Genomic DNA, 22141 nt, shown 5'->3' on the forward strand with positions numbered 1-22141 from the left:
TACCAGTTGTAAATGGTACCTGGTAGAGTTCTTCCTTGGTGACGTAAGGTTTGTTCTCGGCGCTGAGAGCACGGAAAGCGCTCTCGATCTCCTCGCTTGACTTCACGTTCTCTGTTTCTCGGCTGATCATGAAGGCCATGTACTCCTGCAAGGACACGTTTCCATCCCTGAACAAAACAAACCGATGTTAGCTCCATGACAGAAAGAACACAGAATATTTAGCACATCCACAGATGATGTTTCTAACCTGTTCGGATCCACTATGTCCAGGATGGACTCAAACTCTGGGTCTGGTTCTCCTTCTTCAACCATGGGCAGGTCGTAGCCCAGAGACCGCAGGCAGGACTTGAACTCCTGGTGATTGAGACGTCCAGATTTTTCTTTGTCGAAATGCCTGAGAAACAAACATTTGTTACATTTTCAAGAATGCTTGAGTTTAGCATTTGCGATTTGATTTTCATTAAAGTGGATTACTCACTTGAACATCATGCTGAACTCCTTCAGGGCCTCTTCTGTTACTCCTGTAGTGTTTCTAAAAGAGGAGTACAAGAAATAAAACATGTAAATTCCATGTTACAAAATGAACTATTAAATAACAATAATAAAAACATAAATATATAAAAAACAACAAAATTGTATTACGATAAAAATGTATTTTTATAAAAAATGTTATAATATAATATCATATAATATAATGAAAAAATATTAAGGACTGGTTTGAGAAGTGTCACCTGGCTTGGATCTGTTGTTCCAGGTTGTGTTGCATTCTCATGCCCAGTTGGTCGAGTTGGTCCCACTGTTGGGCCAGACCCACGGTGCTGTGCTCTGTGTATTTGTTGTCCAGGATCAGCGCCTCCTCCATAGCTGCTCCCAGATCCTCGATCTTCTTCAGCTGACTTCGCATGGCACGAATCTCCTGGTGCTTCCGCTGCAGGGAAAACCAGAGGGATAAGACATGAGAACAGAGCATCTTATAGTTCAGTGTGTCTATTACTGTCTAGGGTTTAAAGTTTATGCAACTGTTTTAATGAGTTATTTTCTACAGACTTCTCAAGTGAAATGTTAATACAATGAATTCCAACGATTTTTTCCATGACTTTCTAGTAGTTTATAATGAATGGCTATTTGGAAAGCACTTTATATAAATAGGACACACACAGCAATGTTTCACTAAAAAACAGCATGACTATAAAAACAATTGTACTTACTATATATATTGTACTGAAATGTCTTGCAGATTAAATAATTTAGAGCTCAACATAACTAGATTTGTAAAAAAAAAATATATTTTTAGGATTTTATCAATTTGTATGACGACCTGAAATTTACCATTTTGCACATAAAATGCAATTTTTTGGATTTTTCTTAAGCAATTTTTTATAAGAAACTGTATTTACTATTTTTTTCTATAATACACACTACCGTTCAAACAGTTTGCTGTCAGTAATCGTTTTAAAGAAATAAATACTTTTATACAGCAAGTACATATTAAATTGATCAAAAGGCAGTAAAGACATAATGTTACAAAATACTTCTATTTCAAATAAATACTGCTCCTTTAGACATTCTATTCATTAAAAGAATCCTGAAAGAAATGTATCTCGTATCACAAAAATATTTAGCAGTTTAAATATTATATTAATTTCAACATTGATAATTATGGTGGCCCAGTAGTGCACAACATAATGCATAGGACTCATTTTGTTGTGTTGTGCTAAATTCATTGTGTTTTGGCTTGTTTCCGTTGTGGCTTGTTTCCATTGTGTTGTGCTAAATTTGTTGTGTTGCAGCTTGTTTCCATTGGGTTGTGCTCATTTTGTTGTGTTGCGGCTTTTTTCCGTTGTGTTGTGCTAATTTCGTTGTGTTGCGACTTGTTTCCGTTGTGTGGTGTTAATTTCATTGTGTTGCGACTTGTTTCTGTTGTGTTGTGCTAATTTCATTGTGTTGCGGCTTGTTTCTGTTGTGTGGTGTTAATTTCGTTGTGTTGCGACTTGTTTCTGGTGTGTTGTGCTAATTTCATTGTGTTGCAACTTGTTTCCATTGCTGTGCTAATTTTGTTGTGTTGCGGCTTGTTTCCATTGTTGTGCTAATTTCATTGTGTTGCAGCTTGTTTCCATTGTGTTGTGCTAATTTCATTGTGTTGCAGCTTGTTTCCTTTGTTGTGTTAATTTCGTTGTGTTGCGACTTGTTTCTGGTGTGTTGTGCTAATTTCGTTGTGTTGCAGCTTGTGTTGTGTTGCATTGTGTTGTGCTAATTTCGTTGTGTTGCAGCTTGTTTCCATTGTGTTGTGCTAATTTTGTTGTGTTGTAGCTTGTCTTGTTTCCATTGTGTTGTGCTAATTTTGTTGTGTTGCGACTTGTTTCTGTTGTGTTGTGCACTACTGGGCCACCGTAGATAATAATCAGAAAAAGCTGAAAATTCAGCTTTGCCATCTAAAATATTAAATATATTAAAATAGAAGTTATTTTAAGTTGTAATAATATTTCACAATATTTAATTGATGATATTATTTAATACACTAATGCTTCATTTTGTTATTCACAATCGATCAGCTTCACCAAACGGGTCTCAATTATCCATCGAGTGCTCTCAAACTCACCTTAGTGGCCTCTAGCTGTGATTCTAGAGTTCCGGATTCTTCCACCATGCAGGACCTGCCCACACACAGAGTGATGAAACCAGCAGCAGGAGCCCGAGAGCACATGGCACATCCACCCAAAATCATCTCACTCACTCCACATGTCAGTCTACACCTTACAAGGGCGGCTCTCACTAGACTAGCTCACTTATTGGGTCAAAGAACAAAACCAATTGTATTGGGCAGAGTAGACCTTAAAAAGGTATTTTTTTATTTTTATATGACTATGAGTTTATACTATATTGTTTAAATTGTTTGCATAACCATTACATCTAGTTCTGTAACCTGCATCTTCCTGAATTTCTTGTACATAATAATGGGACTTACCAATTTTGTAGTAGATATGGAGTACAAACTATAAGCCACCCCAGAATGCAACTACAGTAACCAAAGTCATGCTAACGAAGTCAAATTATATCCATGGTAATCCAGACCATGCTTGATTAGGGCTGCTGTCAACAGGGTTAGAAACTGCTATATTTGTACCACTGCTTAGTTTTAGTTTTGTCTTGCACACTTTTAAAAGCAAAATGTGCAAAATCGAAGATTCAGAGTTGGACTCGACTAGCCATATTATAAATGTCCAAAAAATGTCAATGCACAGTTGTTTGAATTCAGATCAGGATATTGAAAATGTCTACAAGTACTTTTTCAATCATGGAAATCACATTGCAGTTTCCACCCTGGATCTGGTGCATTGAACATTTTCCTCAGAATGAAGAAGAAAAAACAAAACAAATAACTGAAACATGGAAAAAACAAAACGTTTAAAGAATGAGATGAAGTGTTCACACTCCTCAACATCAGTGCCAAATGTAGCCAGGCTTGTTGGATTAAGAAGCTGGAAGGGTTCATCTAAAAAAAAGCCTCACATCGCAGTGAATGTTAGTAAAAGGGAATTGAACACACACAGAGCCTTTACAGTGGGGGTCAGACTCGAGTGCATGAGGAGAAGAAAACCCAAAAGGTGTGGGGTGAGGGGGCAAGAGGCCAATCAGAGGAGGAAAAAAAGGGAGAAGACCTTCCAGAAAGATCATCATCGACTTCATACTGATAGACACGGATTACCCTCCGATAGGCTATGCTATTCAGAGACGAGGGAGGTGGGAGATGAAGAGGGAATGGAAAAAGAGTGTGAAAAACAGAAAGGAATACATCTGGAAATATATAGTCAAAACATACGATAAAATACGCAAAATATAAGTGAGATAAAGTCCTTCTTGAGACACCCTGTATTATTTCTATCCAAATTATTGTTCTATTCTAACCTGTTTCTATCATAATGGTTCCATTAAATGCTATTAAACAATACATACACACTCACACACAAACATACTATAGTAAAGAGTAAAAAATGTGATATTAACCCATCCAGAAGGTATGTCCTGATTAGAGAAATGATCCCAAGCATCAGGGTAGCAGCGAGAAGGCCGAAGGAATGGGGAAAGAGAGACAAATAGAGGAGGGAGAGAGAAAAAAACAGTTAAAACATTGAGTGGTGACATCAACACCACTACTCAACACTCACATAAAAAGAAAATGTGACCAGCACAAAGCCCTGCTGCAGCATATCAAGCCCAGGTGGGTTTAAGTTGTGTGATCAATGTGAAAACCTTGATCACACCCAAACAGACAACATGGCAAAGCAGGCAATGACTTAAAGACTGTAGTCACAAAAACAGTCGATGACACGAATGAAAATGGGCATCTAAGAAAGTTACATGGAGATCAGGAAAGCTTGATCAAATGCGAACAAATGTGTGTGTGATGTCATGCAATGGAAACAAATGTGTTGCATGCGGTGTGTTTAAACCTCGAGCATAACTCCACTCTAGTGAAACTCTACTCTAGAGAACACAGCACTGTAAGTAGTGCATGCTGGTCCTCTGTACCTGGTCTCCTGCAGCCATTGGTGGAAGGCATTGGCATGTTGGGCAAACTCTTGTCTGAGTTTATCGTTCTCTTCCTGTCTCCTCTGTTCCTTCTGTAGCTCCAGCTCTCGCTCCTATAAATCATATTTATATAATTATTGAGTTTTTTAACTCTACTTTATACACATTCAATCATGCTTCAGGATTCCATTATTACCTTGATGATCTTTTGAAGGTTCCTCCAAGTCTCCTCTAGAGCCTCCATGGTGAACCAAGTGTATGGATTGGAGGCCACGTGGTAATTCTTGATCTGACGATCAAGTTCTGCCAGTTGGTTGAAGTCGGCCTCTGCGGAGCTGAGCGAGGAGCGGAAGGCGTCATGGGCATCCCGCAGGGCCCTGATCTCCTCCAGAGAGTTGCACCTTACAGGGTCTGTCAGATCTTCTTCAGCGTTCTCAAACCAGCTGTTGAAGGCTGAGGCCTTCTTGGCAAAGGTGAGGAACAGATCCTCGACCTGGATGGAGTAGCGAACAAGAGTTAAAGACACAAAACAAAAACGTATTTTTCCTGACTTGAGGCGAAATTTCATTCTTCACACCTTTCTGAAGTGCTCCTGGGCCTCCAGAAGCTTCTTCTTGCGGGCGGCTGAGTTGGACAGCAGCTGGTTCCAGCGCTTCATCAGGGTGGCATGACGAGCCTCAATGGCCTTGGACTGTACGTGTTTGGCAGCCAACAGCTGGTCTTTCAGGGCTGTGATGTTGGTGATGCCCTCCTGCTGGAAGGCCTGAAGCCCAGCATCAAAGGTTTCCTATGACAGAGTGGAATCAAAACAGTCAGTTACAGCAGTAAATGGATATGCTGTGCTATGGCTATATTATTCCATATGCTATGTCACACCTGTTTAGTGAGCAGAGTCTGCACCGAGGAGAGATCTCGACCATAGTCATCGGTCTTCAGGCTGTTTTCCTTCTCGCCTAAGACACATTTGAGTTACAGATTACAAAGAAGCAGAGAAAATAACATGTTATTTCTTATCAAACCCTCTTTTAAATGAGGTTTGATGCATATGAGAGGAAACATTTACTCACCAATCCAGGACTCCACCACATCAGCCTTCCAGTTGAACTGAAGGAAGGCAGAGTTCTCATCCAGTTTAGATTTCCTCTGAGCTGCAGCTCTCTCAAGCTCTGACACTTTCCCACGCAGGGCCTTCATTTTAGCCATGATGTTCTCCACGTTGTGGTTTTCCTGCACAAAAAGCCCGAATATGATGTTATGATATTGCCATCAGGTCACATCCTACTTCAAAGGGACTGTCTATAATAAAGCGTTAAAGGGTCAAATCGGTAAATTTGTAGTATATGGACTTTGTAATAGTTGTACTATACCTTTTTGATAAGTTCATCTCCATTGGAACAAACATCATTCACTCGGTCCCTGTGCACGGTAAAATCCGTTTCAAATGCTTCGTGTTTCTTCAGCAAGCCCTGAAAAAGAAGAGCCAAATAAAGAAACTTAAGACACAAGCTAAAAAAAAAGCATTATGAAGGTGTGTCCAAGATCAAGCCATAATCAGCTAAATGTGGTTTATTTTTTCACACCTGCACAGCTGCCAGAGTATCACCGTAATCCTCGCTTCCGACCAGGTTCAGTTTCTCATTAATCCAAGCTTCCTCTTCCTCCACATTTGCCACAAACTGCTGGTACTCTAGTGACTCCTCAAGCCTCTGTCCACTAAAAACCGGAAAACCAAAGAATTTTCAAATTCCTATCCTAGGCAATATACATAATCATAAGATTTTTGTTAATGTTTTTGAAAAAAAAAAATCTTACTGATCCAAACTTTTGAATGTGATCAGAAAAATAGACCAGAAAAAAGTAAAATAGTAAAATACGGCACTGACCGAGCAGCAGCCAGATCTTTCAGTTCCCTCCAGTGCTCCACAAACTGGGCCAGCCTCTGATGGATCTCCTCCTGTCCAATGGTGTTGTCATCAGACAGCTTCTTCCCAGTTTCCAATACAGACTGCAAGGCCACAAAAATACTGTCAGCATTCAGAATGACGATTCACTTAAGACTTTTTCATTTCTGTGAATTGATATGCAACCATGTTGCAGGTGACTCCTCACCTGAATGGCCGGCTCGTGTGCTCCAAGTTCAGCCTCCAGCCTCTTGTGTTTCTTCCTCAGATTCTGTACTCCTGTCAAATCACGTCCGTAGTCCTCCGAGCTCACCAACAACTTCTTTTCCCTAATGGAAGAGAATGAATTCAATCTAGTGTACAGCCTCAAATAATGCAGTTAGTGTGAAAAATGATAGATCACTCAGAATGATGTCAACCATACTTGATCCAAGATTCCTCATCGTCCAGATCCCTGAAGAACTGGTGCAGACGATGCGACTCGTTCAGCTTGGCACGGCGCCCAGCAGCCATGCTCTTGATTTTGCCAAAGCGTCCGTTGACGGCATCACGCTTGTCCTTAACCTGAGAGGTGTCGAAGGCATTGCTGGACATCAGACTGTCAGCCTGGCCATTGAGATCCTTTAGACGATCCTATAAGAACACAAAAACAAGCATTGATCAGACATACTGGATTTTGGTAATGCTCTAAATGAGTGATCCCTGATCAGTATGTCTGAAGAGCTACCTCATGAGCAGAGATGTCAGCCTCCAAAAGCTGGTGCTTCTTAAGGAGATTGTTGACTGAGGCCAGATCTTTGCCATAATCCTCAGAGGCAAGAAGAGCCTCAACCTAAAAGCACAGGAAAAATGTGCAATGGATATTATTATCATTAATATTATATCATCAAACTTTTACATTTAAAGGGATAGTTCACCCAAAAATGAAAATTTGTAATGTAGGCGACGTTGTTTCTTCAGTAGAACACAAACGGAGATTTTTAACTCAAACCGTTGCAGTCTGTCAGTCGTACAATGTAAATAGATCATTTACATTATAAATGAATCACGGCTTTGAGAGTCATAAAACATACACAAACAAAACCAAATTAAACCCTGCGGCTCGTGACGATACATTGATGTGTAAATACACAAAACGATCGGTCTGTGCAAGAAACTGAACAGTAGTTACATTGTTTTTTACCTCTGATTTTCACCGCAATGTCTGAACTGTCCTGAGCGCGTTCGTGTCTTCTTCAACCTACACATCAATGTATCGTCACGAGCAGCAGGGTTTAATTTGGTTTTGTTTGTGTATGTTTTTTTGACTATCAAAGCCGTGTTTCCCATCCACTAACATTATAGGAGTGACAGACTGCAACGGTTTGACAAAATAATGTTCTTTTTCGCAGCATCATATGACCCCTTTAAGTCAAGAACTATCCTAAGTAGCTACTAAGTCATATCTCAATACCTCAGACAACCAGAAGTCAAAGTCCTTGATGCCAGTGTTGAAGTTCTGCTGTTTGTTTGCCTCTTTCAGTTTTTGACTCTTCTCGGCAGATTTGTTGACGAGGAACTGCCACTGCTCATCCAGAGCATTAAGACGAGCCTGAGAGCAAATGTGAGCACAACCACAGCAAAATGAGCACAGACTGTAACTCACCATCTGCCTATTTCTGAAATACTTCTAAAATTGTTACCTTGACGGCATCCTCACTTCCAGCACAGGCACCTCTCTGGATGAGAGCATTGCCCGTGTCAATCACCCCACGGATACGATCAGCATTAGCGTGTAACTCAGCCTCAAAAGCCTGGTGCTTCTGGTGCTTGCTCTGAAAGTGGCAAGAAAGCGAAATACAGCTAAACTGAGCCACACAGTGATGTCATGCATGGGTGCAGCTGTGATAAAGCAATAGCTGGTTTTGTATCTAACACATGATACTGATATAAACGTCTCTGTGTAAAAACTCAATTCCAGTGAAAGCAGTGCATATTCAAAGCTATTGTTAACGTATGTTTGTGCATTTTATGTGTATGCCTTTGTGTAGACTGTTTGTGAAAGTTTATCATTATTTGTAGCCACGAAAGAGCAAACCTTTTCAAAACATCAATGTGTACATTGTGAGAAAAAAAGTGAGGTGACTGAATTTACAAACCACCAAACAAGGACCAAACATGTAACATGGAACTCATACTATGAACAGGACACATTCAAAGCCTGATGGAGCATTCAATAAAATGAACTGGACACCATCCAGCACACAATGAATTCTGTGAGGAACCTAAGAGGAGTTGGGGTGTTTTGTCTGAGATCATTTAATATTTTATATCACCCAGAGAGAATGGAAGAAGGAAAAAGCACTTCCAAATGGCTTATCTAAAGCATTTGCCGATACACTCAAAAGGAAGCCGGGCTGCTGGTACTGTAACTGTAGAGGTGCATCTCAAAAAATTAGAATATCGTGAAAAAATGTTATTTTTTTTGTAACTTATTTCAAAAAGTGAAACTTTCATATATTCTAGATTCATTACATGTAAAGTAAAACATTTCAAACGTTTTTTTTTGTTTTAATTTTGATGATTAGAGCTTACAGCTCATGAAAGTCAAAAATCTCATCTGAAGACAAGTTACAAAAAAAAAAAGAAAAAGAACTTTTTCACGATATTCAAATTTTTTGAGATGCACCTGTATATGGATTCTGGCCATAGCACACATGTAACTGTTTCTGTTGTTTTAGCACAGTATTCCACAAAAAAGCAAAGCAGAATAACTTGTTTGAAAGCACCTCTCCACCTTCTCTCTCTGGGTTGACAGAATTGCAGCTATGTTCGGAATATCACTAACATACTATACATACTACTTTTACAACATGCATATTAGATGTACTAGGAAATATTTGTATGCATGTAATATCTGGATGATTTCCTACATTTAGGGGCACACTGTAGGATACAAAGAGTTAAGAAAATTTACACTAAATTAAAAAAAATTCTATTATTTCTGGGATGAAAACTGAAACATAAAGCGGTCACGTGATAACAGGAAAAAGCTCTAGGTTTGCTGTGCTTCTTTGTAGTTGTAAAAAAAAAATGTGGTGAATATATATAAATAATAATAATCATAAAGTAAGAAATGTTATAAATGTAATATTTCACTGTAGAATTAAAACAATTAAGAAAAATCAATTTTTTACAGTATACAAGTACAATTACAAAACTAATTTTTATGACTGTCTTAATATCTTTATTTTCAAACATTAAGCCATCGAAATAAATGAAATTGTAGCAAAGTGCTACAGTACTGTATGTGTATATCACATACAGTATATGTGTTTATATTATGTGTAATGCATTCTGATTCACACAGTAGTACATAAAACAGTGGGCAGCATAAAGCATATAATTCTACTATGCTATTCTGAACATGGCCAAAAAATTGTCTTCGCATACTACTTTTTGTCAAAATTTGCTCTCAGATCCACAACTCTGTGAGAAGCTCAGCTTTTCTGTGTGGAATAAATTTAAACCAAGACATCCCAACTTCAATGACACAACAAGAAAATGGAGGCCACACCCAGCAATTAAAAATTAAATGCTGCAACAATGGGGCGCGGGAAGGGGACAAACAACTGATGATGCTGTACAAAGCGAGACACATAATAGACATACGGAACTCAAATACACATTTACAGACAAAAACAATGAGACAACGGACAAGTGGAGAGACCCTATTGGGGTTAGTTAGCTCTGGCACACTACTGCACTTACCAGCAGCTTGGACAGCTAGAAACAGACAATGGGAACACAGACAGAGTTTCAGTTTAATTTCCTACATAATAAAACACTTGGGGTTGGTTAAGGTGGGGATAGTAAGAGAAACACATTTTAATTTGCACTTGAACGTATTATGCTATTAATATATTTACAAGGTTAGACTTAAGCGCAATATTCACCTTTAAAACATAAAACATAGCATGTCTGCAAAAATATTGACATATCTGTCCTGAGAGTGATGCCTGAAATGTGACATTACCTGGATGTTGGTGGGGTCCTTGTAAGACTCGTCAGTGGCGGTTTGGAGTTTCTCACTGATCCATGCTTCGATCTCATCTACATCTCTGCTGAACTGCTGCAGAGTCTGGGACTCACCCAGCTTAGAGCGTTTCTCAATCATCTGAGCCTTGAGACGGCGCCACCTGGAGGTCAAAAGGACATACTGCTTGAACTTAAATGACAAATGGGACAGATTCACTCAGTGAGAGCAGTATCAAAAAGAAGAACCCAGACCTGTCTAAGACCTCATTACGACGATTAAAGATCTCAGGTTTGGCGTAGTGGTCAGCGCTAATGAGCTGGTCAGCGAAAGACTGCAGTGCTGCAATTTTCTCTTCCTGTGAGGACAGACAAATTTAAATAATTAATCACAAAAAAAAACCTCTAGATTCAAAATCAAATAATCTCAAGCTTGACTGCTTTATATCACAATGGCGCTTGCTGACCTGCACATTGATAGCCTTATCAAAGTCTTCATGTTTCTTGATGAGAGCCTCCACGCTGTCCAGGGAGTCTCCCTTGTCATCGCTGGCCAAGAAGGCCTCGCGAGCTGCCATCCAGTTCTCAGCCTGCTCGCAGTCACGGTTGAATAGCTGCAGGAGACAAAAATAAACATATGATATCATTTGCCATCTTCAAGTGTTCAAGTTTTGTGTATTAAATGTAAACATGGTCCTTGCTGACCTGCAGCTCCAGGCACTGATCCAGCATCATCCTGCGCTGGACCCAGGCCTTCTCTAGGTCGGCACGTTCCCGTTCAAGAGCCTCCAGCTTCTGTTGGATCTCAGGGCTGGCATAGTGGCCACGGGCAAGCAGCTGCTGTCCAAATTGTTCAAAAGCCTGGAAGGTGCCTACACGGGCGTCGATCTCAGTGCGGTGTTCCTACAGAATATGAATATGTGAGTGTTTAACATTTGTTAATGGGCTAAACAGCAGTGTTAATTTCGTTGACAAATAATTTTTGTCAATGACATTTTTTTCACTGACGACAACGAGACGATAACGAACTAAAACTCTTTTGAATGACAAAAACTATGACGTAAGTCTATTGACATTTTCGTCAACGAATAAAAACGAGACGAAAATGTTAGGGAGGGACGATTTGGGAAGAGATTCATTCAGAACGAATCTGCTGCGTGGTTCGAAGGTTAGATGCGTACATATGAACTGGCGGGACATAAACTAACATACACTTGCTGCACGTCGCATAAAATGTTCAAAAATGTCAATATGTAGAAGAGCAGACATATAGATAAATCTGGCGACGCAAGAGAGAACTCAGTTTGGTCCGGTTTTCTGGGGAGTAAGAGAAGAACAGACATATGGATAAATCTGACGACGCAAGAGAGAACTCAATTCGGTCCGATTTTCTGAGCGCAGACACTGAAGCACAGACAGAAAGCGCGTCTCACAGCACGTGAGTACTCTCTCGCTTCGCATGAACGGAGAATTACACACAAAATGATGTTGAATTGTCCGTTTTGACGAGTATTCATGTAAACACAGTTAAGTGAACGTAAACAGTAGGGAGAACGTGTATCAGTACATTGCATCCATTGCAACTGTGCATTCGGTTTTAAAGGGATAGCAGCCTAATTTAGTTGCTATTGTCCGAGTCACTGATGTTAAGCAAGCAACGAAAGAAAGACAGAAAATCACACACTGCTCTTGACTGAAAAACTTAAGTAGCCCTAAAGATTCATCTAAATTTATTTATGGAAATAAATATGTCTGCTTAAAAGAATGAAGAATATGGTTAACAAGTTGCTATAAAGAATGCATAATTAGCCTATATAACCATTGGTATTTCATAAATTAAATTACATTTTATTTAATTTTAACATAAAGTCATGTTGTGTGTCACCGCAGTTAAATTGGTGTCTATCATGATAAAACCTTAATATCAAACCTATATAATGAGTTTGGAAATTTTAGAGAAATGCTTAATAAATGCACTGTAACTAAACCCACTAGATTTTAGCCGACTAAATTTACTGTAGATTTAGTCGACTACAATCTTATGATATTTAGTCAACTAAAACTAAAAACAATTCAGATGACTAAAATATGACTAAAACTAAATGGCATTTTAGTCAAAAGACTATGACTAAAACTAAATCAAAATTTGCTGTCAAAATGAACACTGCTAAACAGGATTTTGTCAAATATTATCAAAGGAAACTCATCTTCTAAACAGCAACTGTAACAACCCTAGTAAAAAAGTAATATATTTAAAATACATTTATTTCATAGTAAGTATAGTTCAAATCTATTAATATATTTACTGACATATCGCTCGAGACTTACTGATATCAAAATTATAATTCAACTTTATTTGGAGTAGTACTTGTGCACAATGCATATTTCATATTATTAAGCCTAAAGTATACTTGCAAAGCACAATCAAATATCAAGTATATCTTTAGTTCAATCAAGTATATCTTTAGTTGGACTTCAGCACTACTTCTGCACAATTAAAATGCATTAAGTACAAAATTAGTTGTTCCAATTTAGCAGACTTTAAGTATACCAGTTTAGTATTTTTTTTAGTATTTAGTATTTTTTTATTAATAAATACATATGTAAATGTATTTGTAGTATAGTTAGCTTGAAATAAATGTATTTCAAATTTATATGTATTTTCAAATTTATAATGTATTTGAAATTACATTTCAGTTTTCACTAGCGAAAGTACATATCGTAGGAGTTTTTAAGTACCTGATGTCTCTCCAACAGGGCTTCAGCTCCAGTGACGTCCTTGGCCAGCTCATCTGAAGACACCAGCCCTCTGATTCCATTGATCCAGGACATGAGATCTCTGGGAGAGAGAAGCACAGATTTGTTTAGTCTCTTCTATATTATTGCTCAGATGTCATATAGCTTCTCCAAGTTGTTCGTTTTGCTCTTTTTTCCTCCTCCTCACCTGAAGTCACTGAGGAAGCGCTGCAGGTCGTGAGAGTTGCCCAGTTTTTCTTTGCGTTGGTCAGCACGACCCACCAGGCTGCTCCAGGCAGTGTTCAGCTCGGTGCACTTCTCCTGGATGTCATCCACAGCCTCAGGATGAGACTGAATCAGACGCTCTGCAGTCTCACCAAGAGAGTTCACCTGCCCCAGGAAGAAAATGATATATAAATCATGACAATTTTCAAAATAGTTTTAGCATGTTAACAGATATGACAATATTAATGTATTTGGTCTTGGCGGACTAGATCTGATACACCTGCTACACCAGAGCAAACATGTAAGATATGCTGCTGCTGCATGAATAGGCACATATAAATCATGTAGCAAATCTAAACAGGTGGTGCTGGGGGAGGTGGAGGGTTTCAGAGGAACTCTGATAGCATGCAGCAGAACTAATTTACAGTATTTAAATGTTGAGCAAGCAAGCTCACTGGCTAAAGAATCAGGAGAGGACAATGAGCTTGTGCTGTGTAGTAAATAATGTGATTTTTGGCAGATTGCATGTAAAGGACCTATCAGGCTGTGCCATATAAAGTTTTATGACTGAACTAGATATTTAGCAGATGTTCTGTTAGGAATGAACCAAAATCTAAACCAAAAATTTACATTTTACCTTGTCTCCTAGAGCAGCCAGGTCTCTCTCGAAGCCCTCGTGCTTACGCTGCAGAGCCTGCACGCTGGCGAGGTCATGACCGTAGTTATCAGTGTTCAGGGCTTGGTTCTTCTCTTCGATCCATTCCTTGGTCTCATCTGCATCCCTGTAAATCACACACTGAGCTGAATTCCTCTGCACTTCATGTGGCTCACATCACACATGTATAACATGAACATAACAGTATAATTTTGAGGTTAATCAGCGGCATATATGTACCTGTGGAACCTCTGCACCTCATGAGCACTGCCCAGCATGTTGCTTCGGTCTTCAGCCAGCTGCTGCAAGGCCCTCCAGCGGTTGTTCAGCTCCTATACACAAACATATAACCATTAGAAGCTAATCAGAGGGCAGGTTATAGGTCCAGTTAAGACAATGATATGATCCCTGACAGCAGATTTGACTCCCTGAGGTCACGTCTTAAATTATATAAAATGACTGATGAGAAACAAACCTTTTTTTGGCAATCTACATTCAGAAACATGAAATTTAACAGCCAACCCACTATCCAAAGCGCCACATAAATGGTTCCATATCCTTTGCGTCATACTTTGCTCTACACATCAGTAGCAAAAGCAACAGTATGGGTAAGTGGCATAAACAGAAAGGCTACAACATTAAAGCACATAGGATAAGTGATGACAGTTAGCAAATATGGAAAACTTGGGTGGGTGCATCGGCCACAAACTGAAAAAGAAGCGTTAATGCATGCTTACCAAAGATACATTTATTTAAACACAAAATACAGTAAAAACATTAATATTGTGAAATATTACAATTTAAAAATAACTATTTTCATTTCTTTTAGAAATCATTGTAATATGCTGAAGAAACATTTCTTTTTATTAGCAATGTTGTAAACAGTTGCCTAATATTTCTTTGGAAACTGCTATTTTTTGTAGGATTCTTTGATAAATAGAAAGCTCAAAAGAACAGCAATTATTTGAATGAAGGGGAGGTGTGATGAAGGAATGGAGGGTCAGAAGGAGAAAGAGGAAAAATCACCAAATCTATAAATCTCATACATTCAGGCATATAAATAAGAATACTACTCTGATGTATACTCTGATTATACTAAGTTTAAATGTAAACATAAAATTGATGAGTGGAATGACTCAAAATCTAGAAAACATCATGATGTATACTACTGTCAAAAAGTTAGATACGATTTTTAAGTTATAGAAATAACTCTTTTATGCTTACCAAAGATACATTTATTTAAACACAAAATACAGTAAAAACATTAATATTGTGAAATATTACAATTTAAAAATAACAATTTTAATTTCTTTTAGAAATCATTGTAATATGCTGAAGAAACATTTATTTTTATTAGCAATGTTGTAAACAGTTGCCTAATATTTCTTTGGAAACTGCTATTTTTTTTAGGATTCTTTGATAAATAGAAAGCTCAAAAGAACAGCAATTATTGAAAAAAAAAAAACTAAAATTATGTCTTTACAATATTTTTATACATTTAATACATGCTAGCAAAGAAATAAAACTGACCCCAAACTTTCAATGGCAATGTATGTTTAGTCAAATTCACTGTGTGTGTAAAGTGTTTTTCTTCATACCTGGGCCTGCACAACAGGAGCCTCTTCAGCCATCAGTCCTTCAGACTCCAGCTCAGATGCCACCTTGTTTATATCCCTCAGCCGAGATTCATTTGCTTTCAGATCCTAGCAAACAATAAAAAATACAAGAGTTTAGAATCAGTGGAAACTTATTAGCCAATGCTAGCATCCAGTGATAAAGGAGTCATAAATGTGTATGAGAAACATACCTTCTGGAAGTCATCAAACTTCTTCTGCAGAACTTCCACTTGCTCCAGATCAGAGCCGACCTCCTCATTAGTAAGCGCTGATTCTTTCTCATTGATCCACTGCTGCAGCTCGTTCGCCTCACGGAAAAGCATGAACTTCTTGCAGCTCTTCTCCAGCATGTCCTTCCTCTTCTCTCCAAACTCTTGCAGTGTACCATACCTACGAAGAGAGATCAGAGACTTTAATGCAACTCCCACCTCAAAACTTGGACTGAAACATCTCTTTCTAGGAGAGGAAATAGAAGCTGGAAACACGGACAGGGGTTCATCTAACAGTGAGAAATTTGCATAGTCAGCAATCGAAAATGCAGAGTGAAACATCTAGACACCAACTCCACAAAAGGAAAAGCTTATAATGACAACATCCTCAGAAAAGATGTGAACGTCTATCTATCCCTTAATGGAATAGAAGAGGAGGAAGAATGAGACAATGATCTGATGGACAGAGAATGATAGAATTATAGAAGACCTAAAGCAGGAAAAACAGCAAGATGGATGAGGGGAATGTGGATGCAATGATTTTGCAATGATGGAGGCTTCTTTGATCAAATAAATGACATTGGTCGGGCCTACTCACAGTTCCTCCACCTGCTTCATGCGTACAGATACGCTGCACACCTCCTTGGTGACCACAGTCCTGCCACAGGGCAGGGCAAGCAGACACATGCAAGCATTTAAATTAAGAAAGAAAGAAAGGAAAAAGAGGAGTAACGAGGGGTCAGAAACATTATTAAGAGTTAGTTTTTAACAGATGCCTTATTTGAGCTGCAGGAAGAGTAAAGATGCAAAGATCTTAAGAGGCTTTGTGTTAAAAAGAAATGATTTTGTTGGAATGTAAGTAGTAAGGTTGAAAAATATACACAAAAATGTTCACATTAGGGCCATCAATCAATTAAAATTATGAATTAATATTTCTTAACATTTTTGTGGAAACATACTTTTTTTCAGGGAACCTTTTTCTTTGATGAACAAATTGTCTTTGTGAAACAAATCTTTTTTAACATTATAACTGTATTTACTGTCACTTTTGATCAATTTAATGAATCCTTGCCGAATACAAATATTAATTTATTTTTTCTTTCAAAAAATGATTCTTTCTGACCTCAAACTTTTGAGACATTGACAGCCCGAATGCATATTAGACAAAGTAAGTAGTGTGCCCTCAATCATTTGAATGAAAACCAAAAGCAGAATGACTCTTACTGATTCTCAATCTGCTCCTGTCGCAGAGCAATGCTGCCCTGTTCATTTAGCAGATTCTCGCGAGAGGAAGATTGAGTCGGGTCTAACTTCTTCACGTACGCTGCAGGAACAAAGCCCTGCCTGTCGTTCACTTCCACTTTCCACCAGTCCTGAGAACAAGATACATATATATATATATATTATTTACACAAGTCCAAGAAAGTCATCTGGATTCAAACTGGCATGCTAAGTAACACATGTAGCGTGCCCTATTAATCACCTTGTTGGTGCTGTTGAGCAGAGTGAGGATGTCGCCCTTCTTCATGGTGACCTCACGTGGACTCTTCTCCTGGTAGTCGTATAGAGCAAGAACCAGCTCCTTGCCGGTCTCATCATCAGTGGGGGCCACTTGTTGCTGTTGATTAAATCAATAAAAAAGGACCAAATTTTCATTTCCATAAAATGTAAAAGTTTTACGTGTTATTTCCTTTTGGTCAATGCAAAAGAGTTCTTTGTGATCTTACTCTGCAGGCCTCGGCTTGTTCTTTTAATGCCTGGATGCTGCTGCCATACGCACTCAGATCAGACATCAGTGCCTCGTGCTTCTTCAGCAGAGCCTGTAAATGATAACATTGACATTTTAGAGCCATCCATTTTTTTATACAAAACTGCGATGACACCACAAAAGCAATTGAGTTTACTTCTGCCAATTAAGCACTTTAAACATCTTATGATGTATAAGGGATGCTACATGAAACGATCATCAGAAAAGAGACGAAGTTATTATTTTTTTTACCTTACATTGCATTTTTTGCTCAAATATTAGTAAAAATTCAATGTAATATTCTTACTAATTTCATTCTAGATCCAGCCCTCTTTCTTGTTTACCTCTGCAGAGTCTTCATCTTTGCCGTAGTCAGTGCTTCCTACAATGGGCTCCTTCTCTCTCATCCAAGACTCAGCTTCATTGGCATCAGCAAAGTACTGCTGAGCCTGAAGGGAGTCCTCCAGATCCTGTCTACGCTGGGCCGCTTTTCCCTTCAGTCCATCCCAACGATTGTGCAGCTCTTGCAGCTTAGTTTTCACATCGTCCCCTGCAAAGTGACCTGAAATTTGGAAAAAAGCATTTTTGAATATTCCAAATTTATTGTTTCTACTTTGAATAATGACTAAAGCTGTTCTGAACCGATGCCTAATAGAAAGTCAGTCTTATGAAAGTGCAAGAATGAAATATTACCTTCTTCAATCATGGCCTCCCCCTTCTGAGTAACAGCCTTGATTCGGGGTTCATGGCCAGAGATTTCTGCCTGCAGAGCCTGGTGTTTCTTCAGAAGGTTCTGGACTCCAATAAGGTCTTTTCCTGAGAGAGTACGAGAAAATCGTTGTTTTTAAGAATATCAAAATAAAATTATAGTAATTTCAGATTTCATTCATGCAATTTAATCACACTAACCCCTGTTGGTGGAGGAAGCAATGGGTTCCTTCTCTCGGATCCAGGTCTCCTCATCTTCCAAATCCCTGAAAAGTTGTTGAAGGCGCAGAGAGTCTGACAGCTTCTGTTTGCGGGCTGCCATGGGCTCCTTTAGAGCCTCGTAGCGTGCCACCAGAGCCTCTTGTTTTTTGCGGATGTTATCAGCGTCAAAATGGCCAGCCTCCTGGAACTGCCTGGCCTGAATAGTAATGCCATCAATGCGGTCCTGTAAAGAGGAGAGTTAAGATGAATGAGTTCAGATGTTAAAAAACAAACACTGCCAGCTGTACAGAATCATACAAGAAACAGTGTAAATGTCTAATATCAGTTACTTTGAAAATCATTCAGACATTGTTACCTGGTGAGCAGCCACATCAGCCTCCAGCAGAGCATGTTTCTTCTGAAGATTCTGGACGCTGGTCAGGTCTTTGCCAAAGTCATCGGAGGCTAGGTGTCCCTCCACCTCATACAGCCACAGCTCGATGTCCTCTACATTACGATTGAACTGCTGCTGCTGGTTCGCTTCACGCAACTTAATCCCTGAATGAGTAAATAATGCGATATCACTGAAAAATCTGCCTTTTGTTTCATAATTACCAATAATAAATCAGATAAACATAGTTTTTAACTACCGACAACTGTCTCTTCCTGTGAAATAGGCAGTACTGTCACACTGTGCCATTTTCTCACCTTTGAGTTCAGTTGCCTCTAGAAGTTTCTTCCACTGAGAGCTGACCTCATCCATTCGGGTGGACACCTCGCTGGAGGCGTAGTGTTTTCCATCAACCAGCTCCTGGCCTGACTTCTGCAGTGCATCAATGCGGCTCTGATTGGCAGAGAGCTCAGCTTCGAAGGCCTGGTGCTTCTGTACCTTCCCCTGCAGGTTGGATGGGTCCTGACAGAGAAGGAATAGCGGGTGAGAGTAAGAAGCAAATATAAACAATTGATTCCAAATGTGTAAAACAACTCTAGGACAACATACCTTGTAGGCCTCGTCAGTGGCAGTCTTCATCTTCTCATTGATCCAGCTCTTGAGCTCATCAGAGTCCCGGAAAAACTGCTGCAGATGGAAAGAGTCCTCCAGGGCGGCACGGCGAAACTGAGCGCGCTCGTGAAGAGCGTTGCGTCTGCTCAGCAGCTGAAGTAGAAAAAAAGGTGTTTAAGTCATAGTATTACCAGTGATTCAGCACTTCTGTCAGCAATAATTGAGGGGAGGAAAGTGCTTGTGGGGTTGAAATGAAGGACGTTTCAGGGTGCTAATCTCCACTTACTGCATCTCTGCGAGTGGCCACATCCTCCTTGGCGTAGTGATTGTTCTGGATCAGTTTGGTGGCAAATTCATCCAGGGCCTGTATATTTCAGTAGAGAATTAAAAAGAAAACGGAGTAAGATTTGTAAACCTGATTATAACAGGCCTTGGATTTTATGTCAAGCTGTGATTTCTTACGGTGATCTTCTCTTCCTGGGCACTGAGGGATTTCTCAAAGTCTTCATGTTTCTTCAGAAGAGCTTCAACACTGTCCAGAGAGTCACCAAGATCTTCATTCAGCAGGAAAGCCTTTGAGAAAAACAGTTTGAAATGTTTAAATCTTTGCTCTCAGTTGAAAACTAAATTAAAGTGTTTTGGGTGATTCTCATAATATGATAAGCCTAGATGAATTTGTACCTCTTGCTTGCTCATCCAGTTGTCGACCTGCTCAGTGTCTCTGTAAAACAGCTGCAGGTCCATGCACTGCTCATACTGCTGCCTGCGTAGCTCCCACAGCTCCAGAAGAGACACTTTCTCTTCAGACAGGATGCCCAGCTACACCAACAAACACAAAATGAGGGTCATTCAGATTCTCACTTTAGAATTAAAAATACATGAATGATGATTTGAAAATAGCCTACAAAAACACAGGTCCAAGATCAGACACACCTTTTCCTTGACTTCCTCAGAAGCATAATGTCCAGTGTTCAGCAGAGCCTGCCCAGCCTCATCGGTAGATTTGAAACTGTCCTCATGTGCATCAATCTCGCCCTGGTAAAACATTATGGACATTATGGTCTTTCAATGTCAAGCATCCTTGGTAGAGCAATACTATAAGTGCAATACTAAATAAGCAAATCAGTTTTAAAAAAGAAAGAAAGGTTTAAGATCCTATATTTACTATCCAAACATAATTTTCCCATGTTGCTCTACTTGTTTAGATTTTCAAAGTTCAATACCTTATGCTCCTGGTGGCGGTCAAGCAGGGCCTCCGCTCCGGCCACATCGTTGGCCAGCTCATCTGCATTGATCAGAGCCTTCATCTCCGTCACCCAGCTGGTCAGGTCACGGAAATCTGCAGTGAAGCGCTGCAACCTAGAAGCAAGACAACCATGAGATCACAAGCTAGCATAGTGTAAACTGAGTTTAAAATCTCAACCAATCAATCTGAGGTATTGATCAAAAGCAAAAAGGTGCGTCTTAGCCTACCTGTAGGAGTCATTGAGCCGAGCGTGTCGTTCAGCTGCCAGGGTACGGATCTGCTCCCAGTTGGTAATGAGTTCGTCTCTTTTCAGGTGGATCTGAGAGGCATTCTGGGGGTGTGTCTGCTGCAGACGGTCTGCCTCGCCGCCAAGAGTGTTTACCTGAAGACAGAACAGAATGTCTATATCAAACAAACTGAATGACTGTACAATACATCTCTGCAACAAATTAAATGTACATAAATAAAACAATAAAAGAATAAGTGTATAAATGTGATGGGCAAGTCTGTATTGAGGGATAGAAAAAGAGAGTTTGTGGATATGCTGAGTCTGACCTTGTCCTTCAAGGCTGCCAAATCTCTTTCCAGCCCCTCGTGTTTCCGGAGCAGGGCTTGAACGCTGGCAAGGTCACGACCAAAATCATCAGATGCCATCAGCTGCTCCTTCTCCTTAATCCAGCTGATTGTCTCATCCACATCCCTGTAGGTCAGAACAGACAATTTCAGTGACTAAACACATTTAAACCAACAAATTTGTATAGTAGTGATTACAAATGTCTTGAATAACTCACCGGTTGAAACGCTGCACCTCAGCAGCTCCAAATAGCTTGCCCTGCCTTTGCTGAGCCAAACCCTTCAGCCTCTGCCAGGCAGCGTTCACCTCCTCCTGCTTCTTCAGGATGAGCTCAGCCTCGGGATGGTTCTCTTGGGTTAGCTTACCGGCTGCCTGGTTCACCTCATTCACACGCTCCTCGTGGGCTGCCAGGTCTGTCTGGAATTCTTCAAACTTCTTCTGCAGAACCTCCACATGCTCCAGGTCCTGGCCAAGCTCCTCTGAGGTGGCAATAGCTTCCTGCAATAAAATATTGCTATTGTGTCTTCAAATACATTGGATGAAATTATACTTCAGTATTGACCAAACATATATACAGCGTAATATATGATGTCTACTGTGGTTTCTCACCTTGTCATTGATCCAGTCCAGGGCATCCTCACACTCACGGAGGTACTGCACCAATTTCTGGGCCTGCAGGAGACGCACTCCCTTCTCTTTAGTCTTCTGCAGCAGCAGGTCCCACAGACGGTGAAGTTCCTCTAGACGGGTCTAAGTTTTAAGAGGGGACAAAGACA

The 22141-nt window shown here is 39.7% G+C and overlaps 1 protein-coding gene across 1 annotated transcript in view; it reads right to left on the reverse strand.

Moving 5' to 3' along the window:
• The window catches only part of LOC107662607 (spectrin alpha chain, non-erythrocytic 1-like), a 41601-nt gene that overhangs the window by 542 nt on the left and 18918 nt on the right, over window positions 1-22141 (reverse strand). The window contains exons 4-52 of the mRNA XM_016452691.1: window positions 21975-22115; window positions 21583-21863; window positions 21347-21491; window positions 21019-21173; window positions 20769-20904; window positions 20479-20580; window positions 20227-20364; window positions 20008-20118; window positions 19832-19909; window positions 19543-19698; window positions 19251-19455; window positions 18919-19100; window positions 18543-18786; window positions 18327-18449; window positions 17978-18195; window positions 17614-17706; window positions 17370-17504; window positions 17111-17259; window positions 16485-16544; window positions 15869-16067; window positions 15657-15764; window positions 14302-14393; window positions 14044-14188; window positions 13390-13571; window positions 13185-13284; window positions 11151-11348; window positions 10913-11059; window positions 10701-10804; window positions 10447-10609; window positions 10182-10196; window positions 8114-8245; window positions 7885-8022; window positions 7159-7263; window positions 6856-7064; window positions 6640-6760; window positions 6414-6535; window positions 6111-6243; window positions 5898-5996; window positions 5598-5757; window positions 5407-5483; window positions 5108-5317; window positions 4727-5023; window positions 4531-4643; window positions 4006-4023; window positions 2600-2654; window positions 732-928; window positions 479-532; window positions 248-394; window positions 20-167 (exon numbers count right to left, since the gene is read on the reverse strand). Of these exons, the coding sequence (XP_016308177.1) occupies window positions 20-167; window positions 248-394; window positions 479-532; window positions 732-928; window positions 2600-2654; window positions 4006-4023; window positions 4531-4643; window positions 4727-5023; window positions 5108-5317; window positions 5407-5483; window positions 5598-5757; window positions 5898-5996; window positions 6111-6243; window positions 6414-6535; window positions 6640-6760; window positions 6856-7064; window positions 7159-7263; window positions 7885-8022; window positions 8114-8245; window positions 10182-10196; window positions 10447-10609; window positions 10701-10804; window positions 10913-11059; window positions 11151-11348; window positions 13185-13284; window positions 13390-13571; window positions 14044-14188; window positions 14302-14393; window positions 15657-15764; window positions 15869-16067; window positions 16485-16544; window positions 17111-17259; window positions 17370-17504; window positions 17614-17706; window positions 17978-18195; window positions 18327-18449; window positions 18543-18786; window positions 18919-19100; window positions 19251-19455; window positions 19543-19698; window positions 19832-19909; window positions 20008-20118; window positions 20227-20364; window positions 20479-20580; window positions 20769-20904; window positions 21019-21173; window positions 21347-21491; window positions 21583-21863; window positions 21975-22115 (6840 nt within the window). The remainder of the gene's footprint in view (window positions 1-19; window positions 168-247; window positions 395-478; window positions 533-731; window positions 929-2599; window positions 2655-4005; window positions 4024-4530; window positions 4644-4726; window positions 5024-5107; window positions 5318-5406; window positions 5484-5597; window positions 5758-5897; window positions 5997-6110; window positions 6244-6413; window positions 6536-6639; window positions 6761-6855; window positions 7065-7158; window positions 7264-7884; window positions 8023-8113; window positions 8246-10181; window positions 10197-10446; window positions 10610-10700; window positions 10805-10912; window positions 11060-11150; window positions 11349-13184; window positions 13285-13389; window positions 13572-14043; window positions 14189-14301; window positions 14394-15656; window positions 15765-15868; window positions 16068-16484; window positions 16545-17110; window positions 17260-17369; window positions 17505-17613; window positions 17707-17977; window positions 18196-18326; window positions 18450-18542; window positions 18787-18918; window positions 19101-19250; window positions 19456-19542; window positions 19699-19831; window positions 19910-20007; window positions 20119-20226; window positions 20365-20478; window positions 20581-20768; window positions 20905-21018; window positions 21174-21346; window positions 21492-21582; window positions 21864-21974; window positions 22116-22141) is intronic.

The sequence above is a fragment of the Sinocyclocheilus anshuiensis genome, unplaced genomic scaffold, assembly GCF_001515605.1.
Source record: "Sinocyclocheilus anshuiensis isolate Anshui unplaced genomic scaffold, SAMN03320099.WGS_v1.1 scaffold457, whole genome shotgun sequence".
NCBI classification, from domain to species: domain Eukaryota; kingdom Metazoa; phylum Chordata; class Actinopteri; order Cypriniformes; family Cyprinidae; genus Sinocyclocheilus; species Sinocyclocheilus anshuiensis.